At 49.1% G+C, this 15,253-nt stretch overlaps 1 protein-coding gene across 1 annotated transcript; it reads left to right on the forward strand.

Moving 5' to 3' along the window:
• The first annotated feature begins 537 nt into the window (after positions 1 to 537).
• DENND11 (DENN domain containing 11) lies at positions 538 to 14,301 on the forward strand. The gene is made up of 9 exons (XM_075117021.1): positions 538 to 844; positions 6,834 to 6,933; positions 7,890 to 8,048; positions 8,736 to 8,889; positions 9,147 to 9,285; positions 9,755 to 9,886; positions 10,074 to 10,224; positions 10,712 to 10,780; positions 11,894 to 14,301. Exons 1-9 carry the CDS (start codon positions 607 to 609, stop codon positions 12,087 to 12,089), a joined length of 1,338 nt encoding a protein of 445 aa, XP_074973122.1. The 5' UTR covers positions 538 to 606; the 3' UTR covers positions 12,090 to 14,301.
• The last annotated feature ends 952 nt before the right edge of the window (positions 14,302 to 15,253 follow it).

Raw genomic sequence — 15,253 nt, forward strand, 5'->3', positions numbered from 1 at the left:
CCCCGTTCCTGGCCCTGAGGCTGCTCTGCTCAACTACCTTGGCTCACCCAGTAGGACAGGCTCGACAGGGCTCCCCCCCTTAGCATCCCTACTCAGAAAGGAAGCTAGTCAACATTGGGGTGGCATGCTGGGTGGGGGACAGAAGGCCAGCAGCTGGCCTCCCTCTGGCTCTGGAAGGGGAGCGGGGGGAGGCATGTGCCCTACCGCAGGGAGCACCCAATCCTTCTGCACTCCTCCGGGAGCAGGCACTGGACAGCACAGGGAGTCGAGAGTGGCCTGCCAGGCTACCCCCGAGGCAGCTCCAGGTACTTTCCAGGCCCTTCCCGCCGCCCTGAGCACAGCCCCTTCGCGCCCCCGCCAAAACACACCCTGAGCCACGCCCCGAGCCGCCCCGGCCCGCCCACTCAGCGGCACGCCCCTCCCCTCCCCGCCTGACCACGCCCCCTCCAGGGCGGAGGCGTGGCTCTCCGCGTCCCCGCCCCCGCGGCCTCCCCGCCCCGGAGCCGCCCCCCGCCGGCGGCCGGCGCGGCGCGGCGCGGCGCGGCGCGGCTCGGCGCGGCTCGGCGCGGCTCGGCTCGGCTCGGCTCGGCTCGGCGCGGCTCGGCCATGGTGGAGCGCGCAGACGAGGCACCGTTGCTCTTCTGGGCCGAGGGCCCCGCCGTGTCGGCGCCGCCGCCCGCGGCCGAGGCGGGCAGTGGCGGCGGCGGCGGCGGGGGGCGGCGGCTCGGCGGCGGCTGGAGCGCGGCTCCGTGGGGCGGCGCGGAGGCGGCGGGGCCGCCGCGGGCGGAGGCGGAGGAGGACCAGATCGTGGCCGTCTTCGTGGTCACCTTCGACCCCCGCACGGGTGAGGGGCGCCGGGGGCGGGCGGGGGGCCGGGCCGGGGCCTGCAGTGGCCGGGCCCGGGGCTCCCGGTGCCGCTGGCGGTAAGATGGATGCGGGCGGGGGTCGGGCTGCGGGTCCGGCGGGGAGCGCTCCCCCGCCGCGCTGAGGGCCGTGCCGCCGGACCCCCGCGGGCAGCGGCCGTGGGGCCGGGCTGCCCTCGGCCCCCATGGGACACCGCTGCTGACCGGCACGGCTGCCGGTCCCCCGTGCCCGGGCCGGCCTCTCCAGGAGCGCCGGGGCCGCGGGGGGTTGCGTTCGATCTCCGGCCTGCCGAGAACTTCTGACGGGAGGAAGGTGCTGCCCCGAGGGGAGCCGGTGACCCGGCGGGGACAGGCGTAGCTCCACTCCGCAGCGGGACGGGGGACAGGGGTTCTGGGGACGGCGCCGGGGCACCGCGCGTACCCCCTGCGCCCCCACAGTACCCAGGCCTCGGGCCAAGCCGCTGCCCCGAGGCACCAACCTGTGAGCAGCATCTCGAGAGCATCCGTCTGTCCCCATGGCGTGGCGAAGACCTGCCTGCAACTGTCGGTGATGGACGGCGGTTGTGGCAGGCGTAGATCTGTCAGACACGCAGGGCTTGATCCCCAGCAGCAGCAGCGCAGCTCTGTATGTGTTTCTTGGTGACCTGAGTGTTCAGAGGCTGGCCTCTGGTGGGATCTTTGGGACTCAGTGCTTTGGAGTGGAGTGCTGTGACCCAGGAGGGCAGAGGAGAGGGGCATGGGAATCTATTTTCTGCCTTTCACTGCCATATCCATCTCCCTCGGCACTGCCGGACTTTGGTGTTGAACCACTTCTTCTACTGAGAGAGGTTACTAATTTCAAGTCTGCAAATGAGCATTTCAGAAAACATCTTAACTTTGTTTTCTCTTTGTTTGCCGCTCTAGTGGTATCCACGAAACAGGATGTTAGGACACGGATAGAAAGTTAGCACCTGGCTTGCATCTGTTAACGCAGGTATTGTGCTTAGGGGTCTGATGTCCCAAGATGGATCGTTGCGCCTGGCACCAACCTGGGGTGCAAAGGCAAGAGTGGGGCACGGCTGAAAGTCTTGGTGCTATCAGAATGTTTAGGAAGTAGCTTGGAAGATGCAGGAGCCCATCTGCATCCAGATCTGGGAGCGAGCTCCTCTTTCCTCTGTAGACAGACGCTTTCTTAGCAAATCCATAGGCAAAGTACTAGAGATGGGAAAGAGCTCTGTAAGGCATGGTGGGGTTCTTCAGTGGAAGGGGGGGTAACTGACATTGGGCTCACAAGAGGGCCCTGGTAGTGAAGACTGAATCCCAGTCTTGAAATGAAAATCCCAAGGAAGCAGCGAAGAGAACGCAGCCCCAAGTGTGGTGTGCTGTCAGAAATGCACGCTGCCAAACAGCATGGCCGCTATGTCCTGAAACACCAAAGGGCTTTGGAGAAGTTACCCGTTTCACACTGCAGCAGAGAGGGGTGTCTTCAGTCTAGAGGTCAGAGGCTCTTGACTCATCAAAATCCAGGATGGACGTCATCTTTCCAACAGGAGATGGAAAGGAGAGGTGTTTCTCATAAGTATCCAAAACATGGAAGACTCTGGATGACTGCAGCAACAGCAGGTTATCTTTCAATCCGAGAGCATATGCCTTCTATGAAATGGTGAGATTTTCTTGGTTGGCAGAAAGCTGAGCTTTCTCAGGAGTTTGTCTGAACCAGCTGTTGCTTTGAATGAAGTCCAGGGTAAGTTGGGAAACAGCTCTTCTCACATCTGATGTGCAGTTAATGCTGGGTGTCATCAGCCTTGGAGTAGTTTGTCAAGTCCAGGCAGATTCAGCCTCTTGGTGCTGATGCTGAATGTAAGGAGCATGATAGGACCACGAGGAACACATGAACAAATGTCAGCTTCACAGCTGGAGGGCAACGTGCCCTACAGAGGATGTGGACTCAAGGATCTTGAAGCTGCAGTGGTGTGAACTGGCTAGGCTCAGAAAGAGGATATGGGAGTTCCTGGGTCAACCACATCAGATGGCATGAAGGACTTCTGTAGTGTTCATAAGTGTGTCTGTTCCTTGTGTGTGACTTAAAGGACATCACCTACTCAGCATCTGAGCTTGAAATCTGCTCGATCCTGCCCAGGAAAAGCACAGCATACCTCCTTTGGTAGCTTGCTTAGGCATGTGAAAGGCAGTTTCTGGTGGTGGCTGGGAGGGTAGTTATGCCAGGTAATGTCTACTGAAATACAGGCGAGCAGCTGGGTGAGAAACGTTTTACTGTGGAAGGATGAAGTGGTTACTGTGCTAATAAAGAACATAACAGCTTTCCTCCTAAAATTAGAAGGGGTTGAAGCAGACAAGCTCAGGGTGTGTTATTCAGTTGCACGTGATGAGTTCATGAAAGTGGGTAATGGGGTTGCCAGGCCACTGTTACAGCTCCCGTGTCCTTGGGACTATGTCAATGTTCGTGTGAGTGGCCCAGCGTAAGAGCCAGAGGCAGCTTCTACATCAGTGGTGCTCTCCACACCTCCATGGTGAACTTTGTGGCGCTTGAGAAGGAGCTCTTCTTACCGCTATTACAAAGATGGCTGTTGCACTAATACAGAAAGTGAACAGTAAATTATGTGCAGAATGGTGGCAGCCCTAGAGCCAACCGTGCCATCTTCTTGTTGCTCTCTGTCCTTTGGTAGTCCCTTCCTTCAGGGAGTGACCAGTTGGGAATGTTTTGACACTTCCAAAAGCGTGAGCATGGGCTTTGTGCAAACAGTGTCCCTTAAAGAGCACAGCCACAAGGGGCTTTAATGAGGCTGCCGAATTTCCTAGTGCAGGTGTTCCCTTGAGTGGGTAGTAACAGCAAACCAGAGATCGTCTCGGGCAGCAACGAGGATACATCTGGTAGGTGTGGCCTGCTTGGCATTGGGCTTGAGCACATGTGCTTTAAAAGCCTCATACTTGTTTGGGTCAAGCAAATGAAAAAACCCAGGACAATAAATTTTGCTTTGGGAGGGAGATAAAATATGAAGTAAAGTCCATGGCCACATCAACTCTTGTCAGATCAGAATAGTTAAAAAGAGGCTGAAACTTCTTAGCCCTTTTCCTGTGATGGAAGTGATGAGAGTCAACCTTGTGGAGGTCCCACATAGGCTGTTGGCTTAAAAGGTGATGTGAACAGTGGAGGGAGATGAGGAGGGAAGAGAGGGAAGTAGTCTGTTCTACACCAGCGAACATGCAAATATTCTGTTTTCCTGTCCCACATTTCTTCCACGCAGGAAATGGAGCCAGTGTGGCCGCTAGGTCACACTTTGCGCTTCTCGTGGCCCAGCACAACATGGTAGCATTGCACAGCTGGGGACCCTAAAGATCCTGGGAAACTTCCAATGGTGAGAAGGGTTGGGTTAAGACCACCATCGTTAGTAGTAGTGCCATCGTTATTTCTGTTAGGACGAGAAAATCCAGGGGAGAGAAAATACAAGAGAAAGAGGAAGAATATCCTTAACTTTGCACACCAGAAACTGAGAGTGCTGGTTCTGACCTGGCCTGGAGCTGGGAAATAGCTCTCAAGAGATCTCCAGATCTGCAAATTCAACTTTCAGCAAAACCGCTCGCCCGCTCTCTAAGGCTGGGTGACTCTCACTTGGAAGGTTTCCTGTGCACATGAGAGCTGCTTTCTGCATGGGGAGGGGCAACGCTTCCTGTTTTTCTACAACTTCACTACCTCCTCCGGTTTCTCGGGCAGGCTGGCAGTCGCTATCACGTCTGGGTGAAGTCTCTCCTTTGTTTGCTCTACTGTTTCGCCAGACTGACTTTCTTAATAATTTTTAATCTCTGCGTTTGTTCTCCTAGTGCCACGTCGCCCGTACGTTCATAGGGCAAGGTGCCGTGAGGAGCGGCCAGGAGTGCAGGTGTGGGTTGCTTGTGACAGATCCCAGACAAAAAAATAATAGCTGAGTGATATGTGAATTGGTTTTGTGGTTACATGTAGGGTAAGGACCTGTTTCAAGGCGTCTTTCCCTTACTCACTGCTGCAGAACAGACATTGTTTGGGCCATGTCCACTTCAACACCTCTAGAGCAGATATTATACCTGACAGTAGTGTTTGTGACTGAACTGACCAAAGTCAGTTTCCTTTGCTTGATAGTACTCTTGCATATTGATCTATTAATATATAGGTAATGACCAATAAGTGATTCTCTGTGATGCAAGACTTAAAAGCAGATCTGGCCTTAACCACAATTTTGTGGTTAATCGGCAGCAGTCTTAAGCGTTGACTTCCTCACTCTTTCAAGGAAGGGTCTTGTGCCTTTAAAAAGAAAATCAAACACACACACACAAAAACACCCAAACAACAAAAGCCAACATCTATATATAATATGCAAAACCTACAGGGGACCGCGCAGGCTGGCATGATGTCACTGGCTTTCTCTGCCAGCCTTTCACACGCCTTAGAGGCGAAGACGCTTTACAGCAGGGCTCTGTGGTTTCGTGTGTGATTGCACAGAGCTGTGCTTGGGGTCACGAGGCTGCCGCTGTTCCCCAGCCAGCCCGGCTCTCCGGGAGGTGTCTACTTGTGGGCTAGAAGTGGCTAGTTGGAGGCAAAACCTCTCCTGTTGCCACACTTAACGCTGTTTTTTTGAAGTCCTTGCCAGGGAGGGTTGGGGGAGGTCTGCCGACTACAGTATCTATGTGAGAAGAAAAATAGCCTATTTAAATGTCAGTAGCTAAGCCCAGTTTCTGTGTGAGAGTGCATGCATATGCTTGTGCAGTATGAGTAATGACACAACAGACAGGCTTCAGAAATGAGGCCTCATATTTAAGTATCTCTTAAGTGTCTCAGTTGAGTGTAAAGCCCTTCCAAATGTACACTGTCTGTGCAAGCATAGCTGGGATGCTTACCCCAAAGGGCGGTGGAAGGACTGTATCAGTAGAAAGCATCCTCACGGTGCATCTGCTGTTGCATTATACTGAAGAATGTTCGTTTGCTTTGTCATTAAAACTTCAAATGTCGCATTACTTCAAATGCTGAGGCTGTGGGCAGGCTGACAGAGACCAGGAATTCAATGGGTAAACCTGGAGCACACCTCGGTGCAGTGGGAGTGTCCAGATGAGCGGGTTAGGGTCTGAAGTGCTGGCACAGGAAAGCCTGAGACGTGCCCCTTTTTTGTCCATGGTAAACTTGCCAGCAGCAGGGCAGGACTTCATCAGCTTTAGGGACTTTTTGTGACTTCTCAGATATCATCTGTTCCAGGATCAGGCTCCTCAGGTGGCCTTTTCCACCGAACAACTGCATGCTTTCTGGCTGGGTTGGCAGGTGACAGATGTTTGCTAATCTTGATCTAGCTTCTAATTTCTGTGCTTTTCTGTTTGGTTATTCTAGCATGCACAAACACACTGCAGTACTTGCATCACCTCAGCCTCCATATAAAGCTTCAGCTAATTCCTCCTATCCTAAACCAAACATGAGGGATTCCAGGGAGAAGCAGTGATGATTGGGGTGCAGGCTTAGGGGTTCCTGTTTGACCAGCCCTGCCAAGCATAGCCAAAGGAGGATGTTGACGGTAGTATAAGCTATCACAGGAACTCATCCTAAAGAGCAGCAGTCTATACTTTGGGTTCTTTCTGTATCGGAAACTCATGTTGACAGCCTGAATGGAACAGCGTTAATACCATAGCTTATCTGCTGTCAGGTAAAATTGTAGCTCCTATGTGATTAACCATATAAAGGATAAACCCACAGAATAGCACTACCTTCAGAAACGGCTCCAGAAGTTCTGCAATATCTGGGTGTTGTGCTGCAACGAGTAACGTTTGCAAGAGATATGTGCAGTATAGTATTTCGGCTACTGTCCGTGACAATTTTAGAGTTCAGGAGTTGCATTAGGGCACTGTTACTGGCATCCCAGTGATGTAAAAGCAACAGTTTGCTGTTGCTGGTGTTTGCCCTTCAGAAGTGAGTACTGTGTCCCAGTTTACCCAAATAAATTTGCTTCTCTGCAGGCAACATGGTGGAATGGTGTTTACCCCAAGATATTGATTTGGAAGGCGTGGAGTTCAAATCCATGGCAAGCGGGTCCCACAAAATCCAGTCAGATTTCATGTGAGTATGTCTGAGCTACATTACTTTTTCTCTTAGCTGTACATCTACACCACCATCCCTTCATTTAGAACATGCAAGAAAAATTACCATCTACGAAGTTAAGTCCCTGCATAAACATGCTGCTAAACCGTATCTAGTTGAGCCAAAGATACTCTTCAGATACTCTCAACATCATATCAAGTACCAGCTAGCCATGTGGGATCTGATGTATGACAGCTTTCGCTGTGGAGGTCAGCTGGTGAATGGGGCAGGCCAGCTTCTCAGTGGTATGCGAATTTTGATGTGTGTTGGGCAAATTCTGCCAGTGCTTTTGGATCCTTTAAATGTTGTGGTAAACAGTCCGTGCTCACTTCCTTCTTTCCTAGCTCCTTCCTCCAGTGGAAAGGCATAAGCTAGGAATTTTCTGTATTCCCATACTTTTACTAACCCAGTGTTGCAATGCAGCAATATTTTTGCAATGAATTGCAGTGTCACAATTCCTTGGTCAGGGATAACAGTTGCTTTCTCAAAGGCATGTGAACTGAACCCTTGCATTCAGCTAGAGTATGCTTCAACATGCTGGCACCCAAAATATGCCTAGGTAGCTAGACCATATTCACATGTTCATGCACTGCAAGCTCTTCTTCCTTGGAAGAAGGGTGCTGTGTTGGCTGGGTCCTGCATCTTCTGTTGGCATCCTTCCAAGTTCTTTCCTTACTTATGTTCTTTACCAGCCTGGGATGTGGCTGGTAGGGGCTTTAGTGGGAACTCCTGCCTAAAATGTCCTGCCTTGTTCCTGAGAAGGCTAGGACACCTGAGGCCTGCCCTCAGCCCTCCGGATAGCAGGGTGGGATTTCAAGGGGTTCCTTAAAGAAGGAACTGCATTCCCAAATCAGTATTTTTAGTGGTCAGTTATGTCTTTTTCTTACCCTTCCCTCTGTTTAACACTAATTCTTTTGTAAAATGTTTGTGCCCAGTTATTTCCGGAAAGGGCTCTGTTTTGGCCTGGCCTGCTTTGCCAACATGCCTGTGGAGAGTGAGTTAGAGCGTGGTGCGCGCATGAAGTCTGTGGGGATACTCTCCCCTTCCTACACCCTGCTGTATAGGTACATGCACTTCCTGGAGAACCAGGTCAGGTAAGTTCCCTTGGGAATGGGACTGGCTACTCCCTGCCTGGGAGAGGTAATGTTGCCTTGATGCAGAGTGGTTTTAGGCGTGAGTGAGAATTTGGCTACAATGCTGAGCTATGATATCCCTGAATGACTGTTTCTCCAGAGTTACAGGTTCACAACATGAAGGAAACAAGGAACTGATTAGCAGCAGCCTGTTCATTGTTAACAGGCTAGTCAGATGCTATCCAAACCCTGCTTATTTTGTGGGGACTTATGAGTCAAGGGGAGAGTTGAGAGGACAAGAAGTTCCCCCTTTCTCCTTCTGAAAAGCGTTTTGCTAAGGGCTCACAAAAGGCTTCTAAACCTAAAGTGGTGATCCTGGCTAGGTGTATGCTTCAGCCATATTGAGTGGACCTGGCAGGGAAAATGGTGATGGTAGAAGGGAAAGCTGTTCCTACCTGAGCATATTTAAAACGGCATCAGTCCTGTGCGTACATCAGCTTGCTGTCTGCTTCAGTCCTGCCCATGTTCTCTGGCTGTACTGAAAGCTGGTGTTGTTCCTGGCACTTCCGCTGCTCTCCTGGATAAGTCTGTGCCGCTGAAGCACCCAGGGTTCCTTTGCTAGCTGGGAAAGCAGATGTTGTTTGGGGGCAAGGCACTAAATAAGTCTGGGGACACTACAAATCTCCCCTTTTTTCCTTTCTTTTCCAGACACCAGCTGGAGATGCCAGGGCACTACTCCCATCTAGAGGCGTTCTACGATGACAAAAAAGGAGTTCTCCCTGATAGCAGGGGCACTCCCACCTCTCAGCAACCTGTCCACTGGCTGCCATCCATCCACAGATACATGTACCCAGAGATGAAGGTGAGGCAGGTGCTCTGAGGCTTGCAGGAATGTGCAATATGCTGCTGGTCCTTGCAGGTGTCTCATACTTTATGTAAGCAGTCACCCCAGTGCTTTGTAGGCTGCTTTAGATAAGATTTTGTTACTTGGGCTGTTACAAGCGGCAGTTTTCTGTCACTGCTGTGTGCTGGTCTTGCTCCCACATTTAGACTTAGCATCTGTGCATGTGTCCCCATTTCACCTCTGAGCTGTTCTCTTCCCTTTCCCTCCACCTGCAGATCACACACCCTGCTGGCTGTATGTCTCAGTTCATCAAATTCTTTGGTGAGCAGATCCTTGTCCTCTGGAAGTTTGCCCTGCTGCGCAAGCGCATATTGATATTTTCTCCGCCCCCAGTTGGAGTTGTCTGCTATAGAGGTATGTTTCCAGGGACACCGCAGAGCCCCAATTTAGTAGGCTGAAGCGCTGCAGAAATGCCTGTAGGTACTGAGGGGATAGGCGTCGTGCAGGTATTTAGAATGCATCGCAACCATTCCTTGTGAAGATACCATTCAGCCTGCATTTACCCATTTCCTACAAAATGCTCTTCTTCAGGCCTTCTGGGTAAGGACAGAGCTGGCACTGTCAAATACAGTTCCTATCAACACAGGAAAATGAGTGTTGAATGAATTTGTAGAATCTAGAACATGGGAGTCCTACAGCAGAACTGATCGTTTCCTATCCAAAACAGGACTTTCCCACTTGAGAGGTTCTGGTGTTCAGGGGCATTTCAAAGCTCTTACCTTTGTTTTCATAGAAGCGTCCGGGAGAACTGGGTAACTGGGGTTCAGAATGCCCTTGGAGGGAATCCTGAAAGCATCTCAGGATGTACTTCTCTTGTCCACAGTGTATTGCTGCTGTTGCCTTGCCAATGTTTCTCTACCTGGTCTTGGAGGAACTGTCCCAGAGTCCAAACCATTCTTCTATGTGAATGTGGCAGACATAGAAGTGCTGGAGACAGAAGTATCGTATGTGGCCTGTAAGTATGATGGATTAGGTGTGATGTTTTTAACTTCAGGCTGCAAAATGTCTTGAGACACCAGACTGGGATAAAACTGATGAGAAATAGGATGTGCATGGAATGACTAACTAGAAAAGCAGGAGAGAACAGTTGGCCTGCTGGGAAAACAACGTGCTGCTCTGAAAATCTTCTCTGATTTTGGCAGGTACAACAGAAAAGATCTTTGAGGAGAAACGGGATCTCTATGACGTTTATGTGGACAACCAGAATGTGAAGACGCATCATGAGCATCTGCAGCCACTCCTGAAAATTAACAATGCTGACAAGGAGAAGTACCGGCGGCTCAATGACCAGAGGTAATAATAGACATCTGGGTGGTCCTGGTCCTGATAGGAGAGGAGTGTGATGTGGGATAAAGAGGATGCTGCTCCTTTGTAACTTTTCTTCTTGTCTTAGTATTTTCAAAATTTCTCACTGCTTCAGATCATCTCCTTGAGATTCCGGTTCCACTGCAGCAGACTTGTAGGAGAGTCACTGAGCACTCTGCACACGTACAGTCACTCTGCCTGTGAGCTGATGGAGCAGGTAGAAGGCAGGAAGAGAAGCAGAGGTTGTGACTCACCATTGGTTCACCACTGATCAGTAGCAGAACTTAAAACAGCCTGCTTTCTAGTCCAGTGCCTTATAGAGACTACCCTGTTGCCTCAGAGATCAGGGCAATGGTGTTAATCTGGTTTGTCTCCAAGAAATGGATGTGAAGTTTTTAGCTGTAATTCTTGTCCTCTCATAATTCTTCGAGGGTCACTGTAGGTACGTGCATTTAATCTGTCTCCCTTCTCTCAGGCAGATGTTAATGTATTCTCAAGAAGTGGGTGAGGACTGTAGCTCCTGTGAAGAGGACCTTTTCATCTTGTGAGTGGCTACCTTTAATACTTAGTTGGTCGCTTTTAGGTTTAGGGAGCCTCTTTTGCTGATTTCATGTTGCACTGGTTTGACATATTACTGACCATCATGGTTAACATAATTCCATAGTCAGCTCTCTTCCTGTAGGGATCCAAGAACAAAACTGCCTCTTCCTCAGATCATCTTCCTTTCAATTTGAGAAGCCAAATGCAGCCTTATTAGTCTCCACTGGGGTCTCTTAAGTGCTGGGAGGGAGAAGGGAATTTTAAAACCGCAATTAGAAAGGCAAGAATCCCCTCCTGTTTTTGAAAACAAGCACTACAGGACTTTTCATGCCCGAACATTTGGCTCAGGAGAGGACAATGTCTGTGGGAAGCAGGCATTGTACCATGCTGGGGGAGGTACAGTGTGGAGGTAAGACCTGCATGTGAAGGATTGGCCCATTGATGTGACTGGCTTTGTACTTCGCAAACAGAGGAACCAGAACTGGGCATAGAGTGTAAGGTATCGAATTAGATGAAAGCCACACCTCTACCACCTCTGAAGCCCTTCACTGCCTGTTGCTATTGTTCACAGTCTGCAGCAGGTGAGAAGTAATGGGATAAAACTGCGTGAAGGGCTGTTGGAGCAGAGCTCTGATCATCGAGCTGCACAGATATAGTCAGAGCACTTTCTGAATAGCCTCACATTTTCCTAAGAAAGCACTAAGTAAGACGTAGCTCTCACTGCTGTCTTCTGCGCCAGTAAAGACGAATTTATTTACCATGGCTTACTAGATGGATGAGAGCACTGTTTCCTCCTTTGCATTATGGGATATATAGGTCTGACGTACTCACTTGATTACCACAAAGTACACATTAACCGATAACATGGCTTGCTTCTCAAGAGTGAAATGCCTACCATAAATCAGCCAGAAGCATTGCTGTAAATTAAAAGTTACTCTTTTGTTTATTCTGGATCATCCGTAGGGTAGATGGAAAACTATGACAGTGTCACCTGACAAGGTAGCAGCTATGATTAAAAGGGGTTAAATGCAGTTCTGGGGCTCTGCTGCCTATTTGGTAAATATGCTATCTTTTGGGGGGGTCTAATGCCATCATCTTAGCTGACTCTATCCTGTAGGTTTTTCATGGAGCAGAACAACCGCATATTTCAGACGCTGATGGAAGTGTCAGCCAGCCAGGACAAGACACTGACAGCTGACCACGCACGAGGCATGGGCCTGGATCCCCAAGGGGATCGAAGTTTCCTTATGGACCTGCTGGAAGTGTATGGCATTGATGTTATGCTAGTCATTGACAACCCCTGCTGCACTTAAACCAAGGGCAAGAAAGATGGGGAGCAAAGATCACTTTTTAAAGACTGTCAGACATTGCTTAGGAGTATCACTGGAACTCACCACAGCCACTGGACAGATCTTATTTAATGACTTTATATGGAGAGTATTTATAATTTTAAAACAAAATGTGATTTTATTTTCTCCCCTTCAACTTCCCAGTGAGTACCTGCTCTAGGTTTGTTTGTTTGTTTAGGGTTTTTTGTTTTGTTTTGTTTAGATAGTGGCACGTTTGCACCAATCCTCACTGTTGCCAGTGATCGCTGGGTTTTGGCCTAGCCTGGATACCTGAGGGCTGAAGACTTCAGGAAAGCACTTTGTCTGATGGGGACCAATGTGAAATGCTGTAGCTGAGCTCTCAGAACTTGACTGGAAAACCCTCCTATCATCCCCTCTTCCACTTGGGGACCGAAGAGAGCTTCAGCACAGGCTGTCAGTGGCCCAGTCTCATAAAACATCTCCTGTCCTACCATGTTTATTGGTGGGGACAGTTAAACCAATGATAAAAAACAGGACTCCTTTAAGCACCCCTCACCCAACCTTTAGCAGCTGAGTTGGAATAAAGCCACCCTTCCTCGTCCATGGCAGAAGCAAGTTTGGGATAAAGGGGTGCTACAGGATCTTATGACTTTGCTTACCAGAGCAGCACGGTTTCACTTCCAGCATATGAGGTGATATAAACGGGCAAAGACTATACCTACCTATCTCATAGCCGGAGGAGCACCATCTCTACTTAATCCCTCCATCTACTTTCAGTTGCATCACACTTGCTGCTTTGGTTTAAAAATCTTCAAACCAGCAAGATGGTCTCCCATTTAACAGGGACCAACATCACTGAGCCACCTTGCAGTCACTATGTTCTCCAGCCTCAGCTCAGATGGTGCTGGGCCAGATTGGGTTGAATAAGTATTCTTTAACTAATGTCACTAGCTCATCCTTTGTAGCAGATAGTACTTGTTATGCCTTTGCTTTAACATTGTCTGCTGATCCTCCTTTTGTCGAGCAGCCTTCAGCACTGCCTGCCGCTGTCCTTGGCTTTCAGTGTGAAATGGGGGCAGGATGTGACCTTTCAGCTGGAACAGCTTCACAGTTTGCAGGACGTTTCCTTGGAGTTTGGTGTTCTTAACTGGTGCAGCTGCTAGAAGCAATGCCTAACAGCAAGTCTTTTTTTTTTTTTTTTTCTCCTGGGTGGAGAAGCTGTAGGACCAGATGAACAGTGTTTCTTATTGTTGTGCTGCAGAAAGAATAGGATTCAGTTCACGCAGGACCAGTGGTTACTTCCAGGAAGGCTATCCCAGTAAAGAGTAAGCTCTTTGCCATGTGAAATCCAAGAATGGTACTGTGGGTTCTAGGTGCTTTGCCCCAAATCCTTCAGGCAGTAGTGGCATCAGCTTTAAGCTAACTGTTCTTCCTGAACTGCGGCTAAAGCTAATTAGCTGCTGCTTCTATCATAATAGACTTCAGCACCCTTGGAGCCTTTCTGTGGTTTGTAGAAATGCAAACTGTAGCTGATGTATCCATTTATCCAAGCATTTTATAGGATGAGACAGTGCCTGAACCACCAAAGTCTCACCAATTCTTTTTAAAACAGGTGAAGCAAATGTTCTCCAAGTAGACCTCTGTGGATTGTCTCTGGAAGGAAGGAGGCTGACATATCCTGTTTTTCCTTGAAGGCTAGCTGCAGCAGGGGGTGGTTTTGCTTGCTGTGGATTCAGAGGTTTTGGGGAGGTCTGGGATCAGGGGCCTCACAGGGCCTACCGCACAGTTCATTGGTATGAGCTTCAGCATATTATGTTCCTGTGATCTGCGTGTCTCTGAGCAGTCGCTCCCCTGTCCACTTTTTCAGGGCTTTGGATGTTTTTGCACAGGAGAAAACATGCTGCTGCTTCTATAGTCAGTTGTTCACTCACAATTGTAACATAATCATCCTTAGAAGGTTGGGGGGAAAAAATGGAGAAAGAGGATAAAATAGAGCTGAATATCATTTACTGGAAAGACCAGTCTCTCTTTTTTAAGAAAAGGCTTTGTTTTTAAATTGATGCCTCTAGTCTAAAAGTGACCCACAATCTCCATGCTTTTTTTCTAACTTCCACTTTAGTTTTTAACATGCTGTCTGCAGTGAAGATCCCTGAGGAAGCATAGCTGGCATTGTATTGCTGTCACTTACTTAACTTCCTTCAGATACAAAAAAGAACTGAAACTAGTCTCTAGCAATTCTTCCTCTCACTTTCAAGAAACTTTGCTACATAGTTTAGCTGTCGTCAGCTGTTAATGACTTTCTGTGCTCTTTGATGTCACTAGTTCTTTTGCTGAACTAAATAGAAACAAACCTTTAATTTGTCATTGAAATTTTACAGCCTCTGCAGTCAGAGGCTTTCTAACACACCACGTTAGGGTGCATGTTCACAAGCTGTCAGAACATCAGGTCTGCTAGACAGCACTGCTAGAGCCCAGGGAGCAGAACCTCCTGAAATTACTATTTGTCATTTATTAAACCTCTGCTTTCCAGAAGCTAGGTCTTCAGTTGCTAGCAGTAGTGTGGGTGCAGAAGCGTCAAAGCAAGCAGATTGCTGTAAAAGGAGCATCCATGCTACATCCCCGCTGGATGGCTACAGCCTATGTTGCTCTTCCTTGTAGTTTTGCTTCTCTACAGCCTCTCTTGGCGGGCAACTGCTACAAGAGACAGAAAACAAGAAGACTTCTCCATCCTAACCCTTCCTTGTTTGATTTGCTGCAAAAGAATGTTCCACCTGCACTCTTCTAATAGACATTACTTTCATTGTTGTCACATGTGGGAAAATCCTCGATAAATGGGTACATAATATAAACAAATTACTACAGCTTGGGTCACGTGGGCTTGTTCAGTAGGCTGTTTTTGTTTGGAACCAACTTCACTGAATCGTCTTTCCGGGAAATGACATGATTCAAGGTAAAACAGTTAAGTGCATGCATTTAAAACCCCCTCCCTGGCACCCTGGCACTTAATAGTTGCTTTTTTGAATACTAGCAGCTGGAAGGGAAATAGTTACTTATTTTGAATTAAAAAAGGGAGGAGAGCATGGCATGAGGTAGGACATGCTGATGACTGCAAAAAATCCTCTTCTCCATTTGAAGTACTTTGCCTTTACAGTGGTGCCTTTAATTTC

This window comes from Phalacrocorax aristotelis, chromosome 1 (assembly GCF_949628215.1).
Source record: "Phalacrocorax aristotelis chromosome 1, bGulAri2.1, whole genome shotgun sequence".
Classification (NCBI taxonomy): domain Eukaryota; kingdom Metazoa; phylum Chordata; class Aves; order Suliformes; family Phalacrocoracidae; genus Phalacrocorax; species Phalacrocorax aristotelis.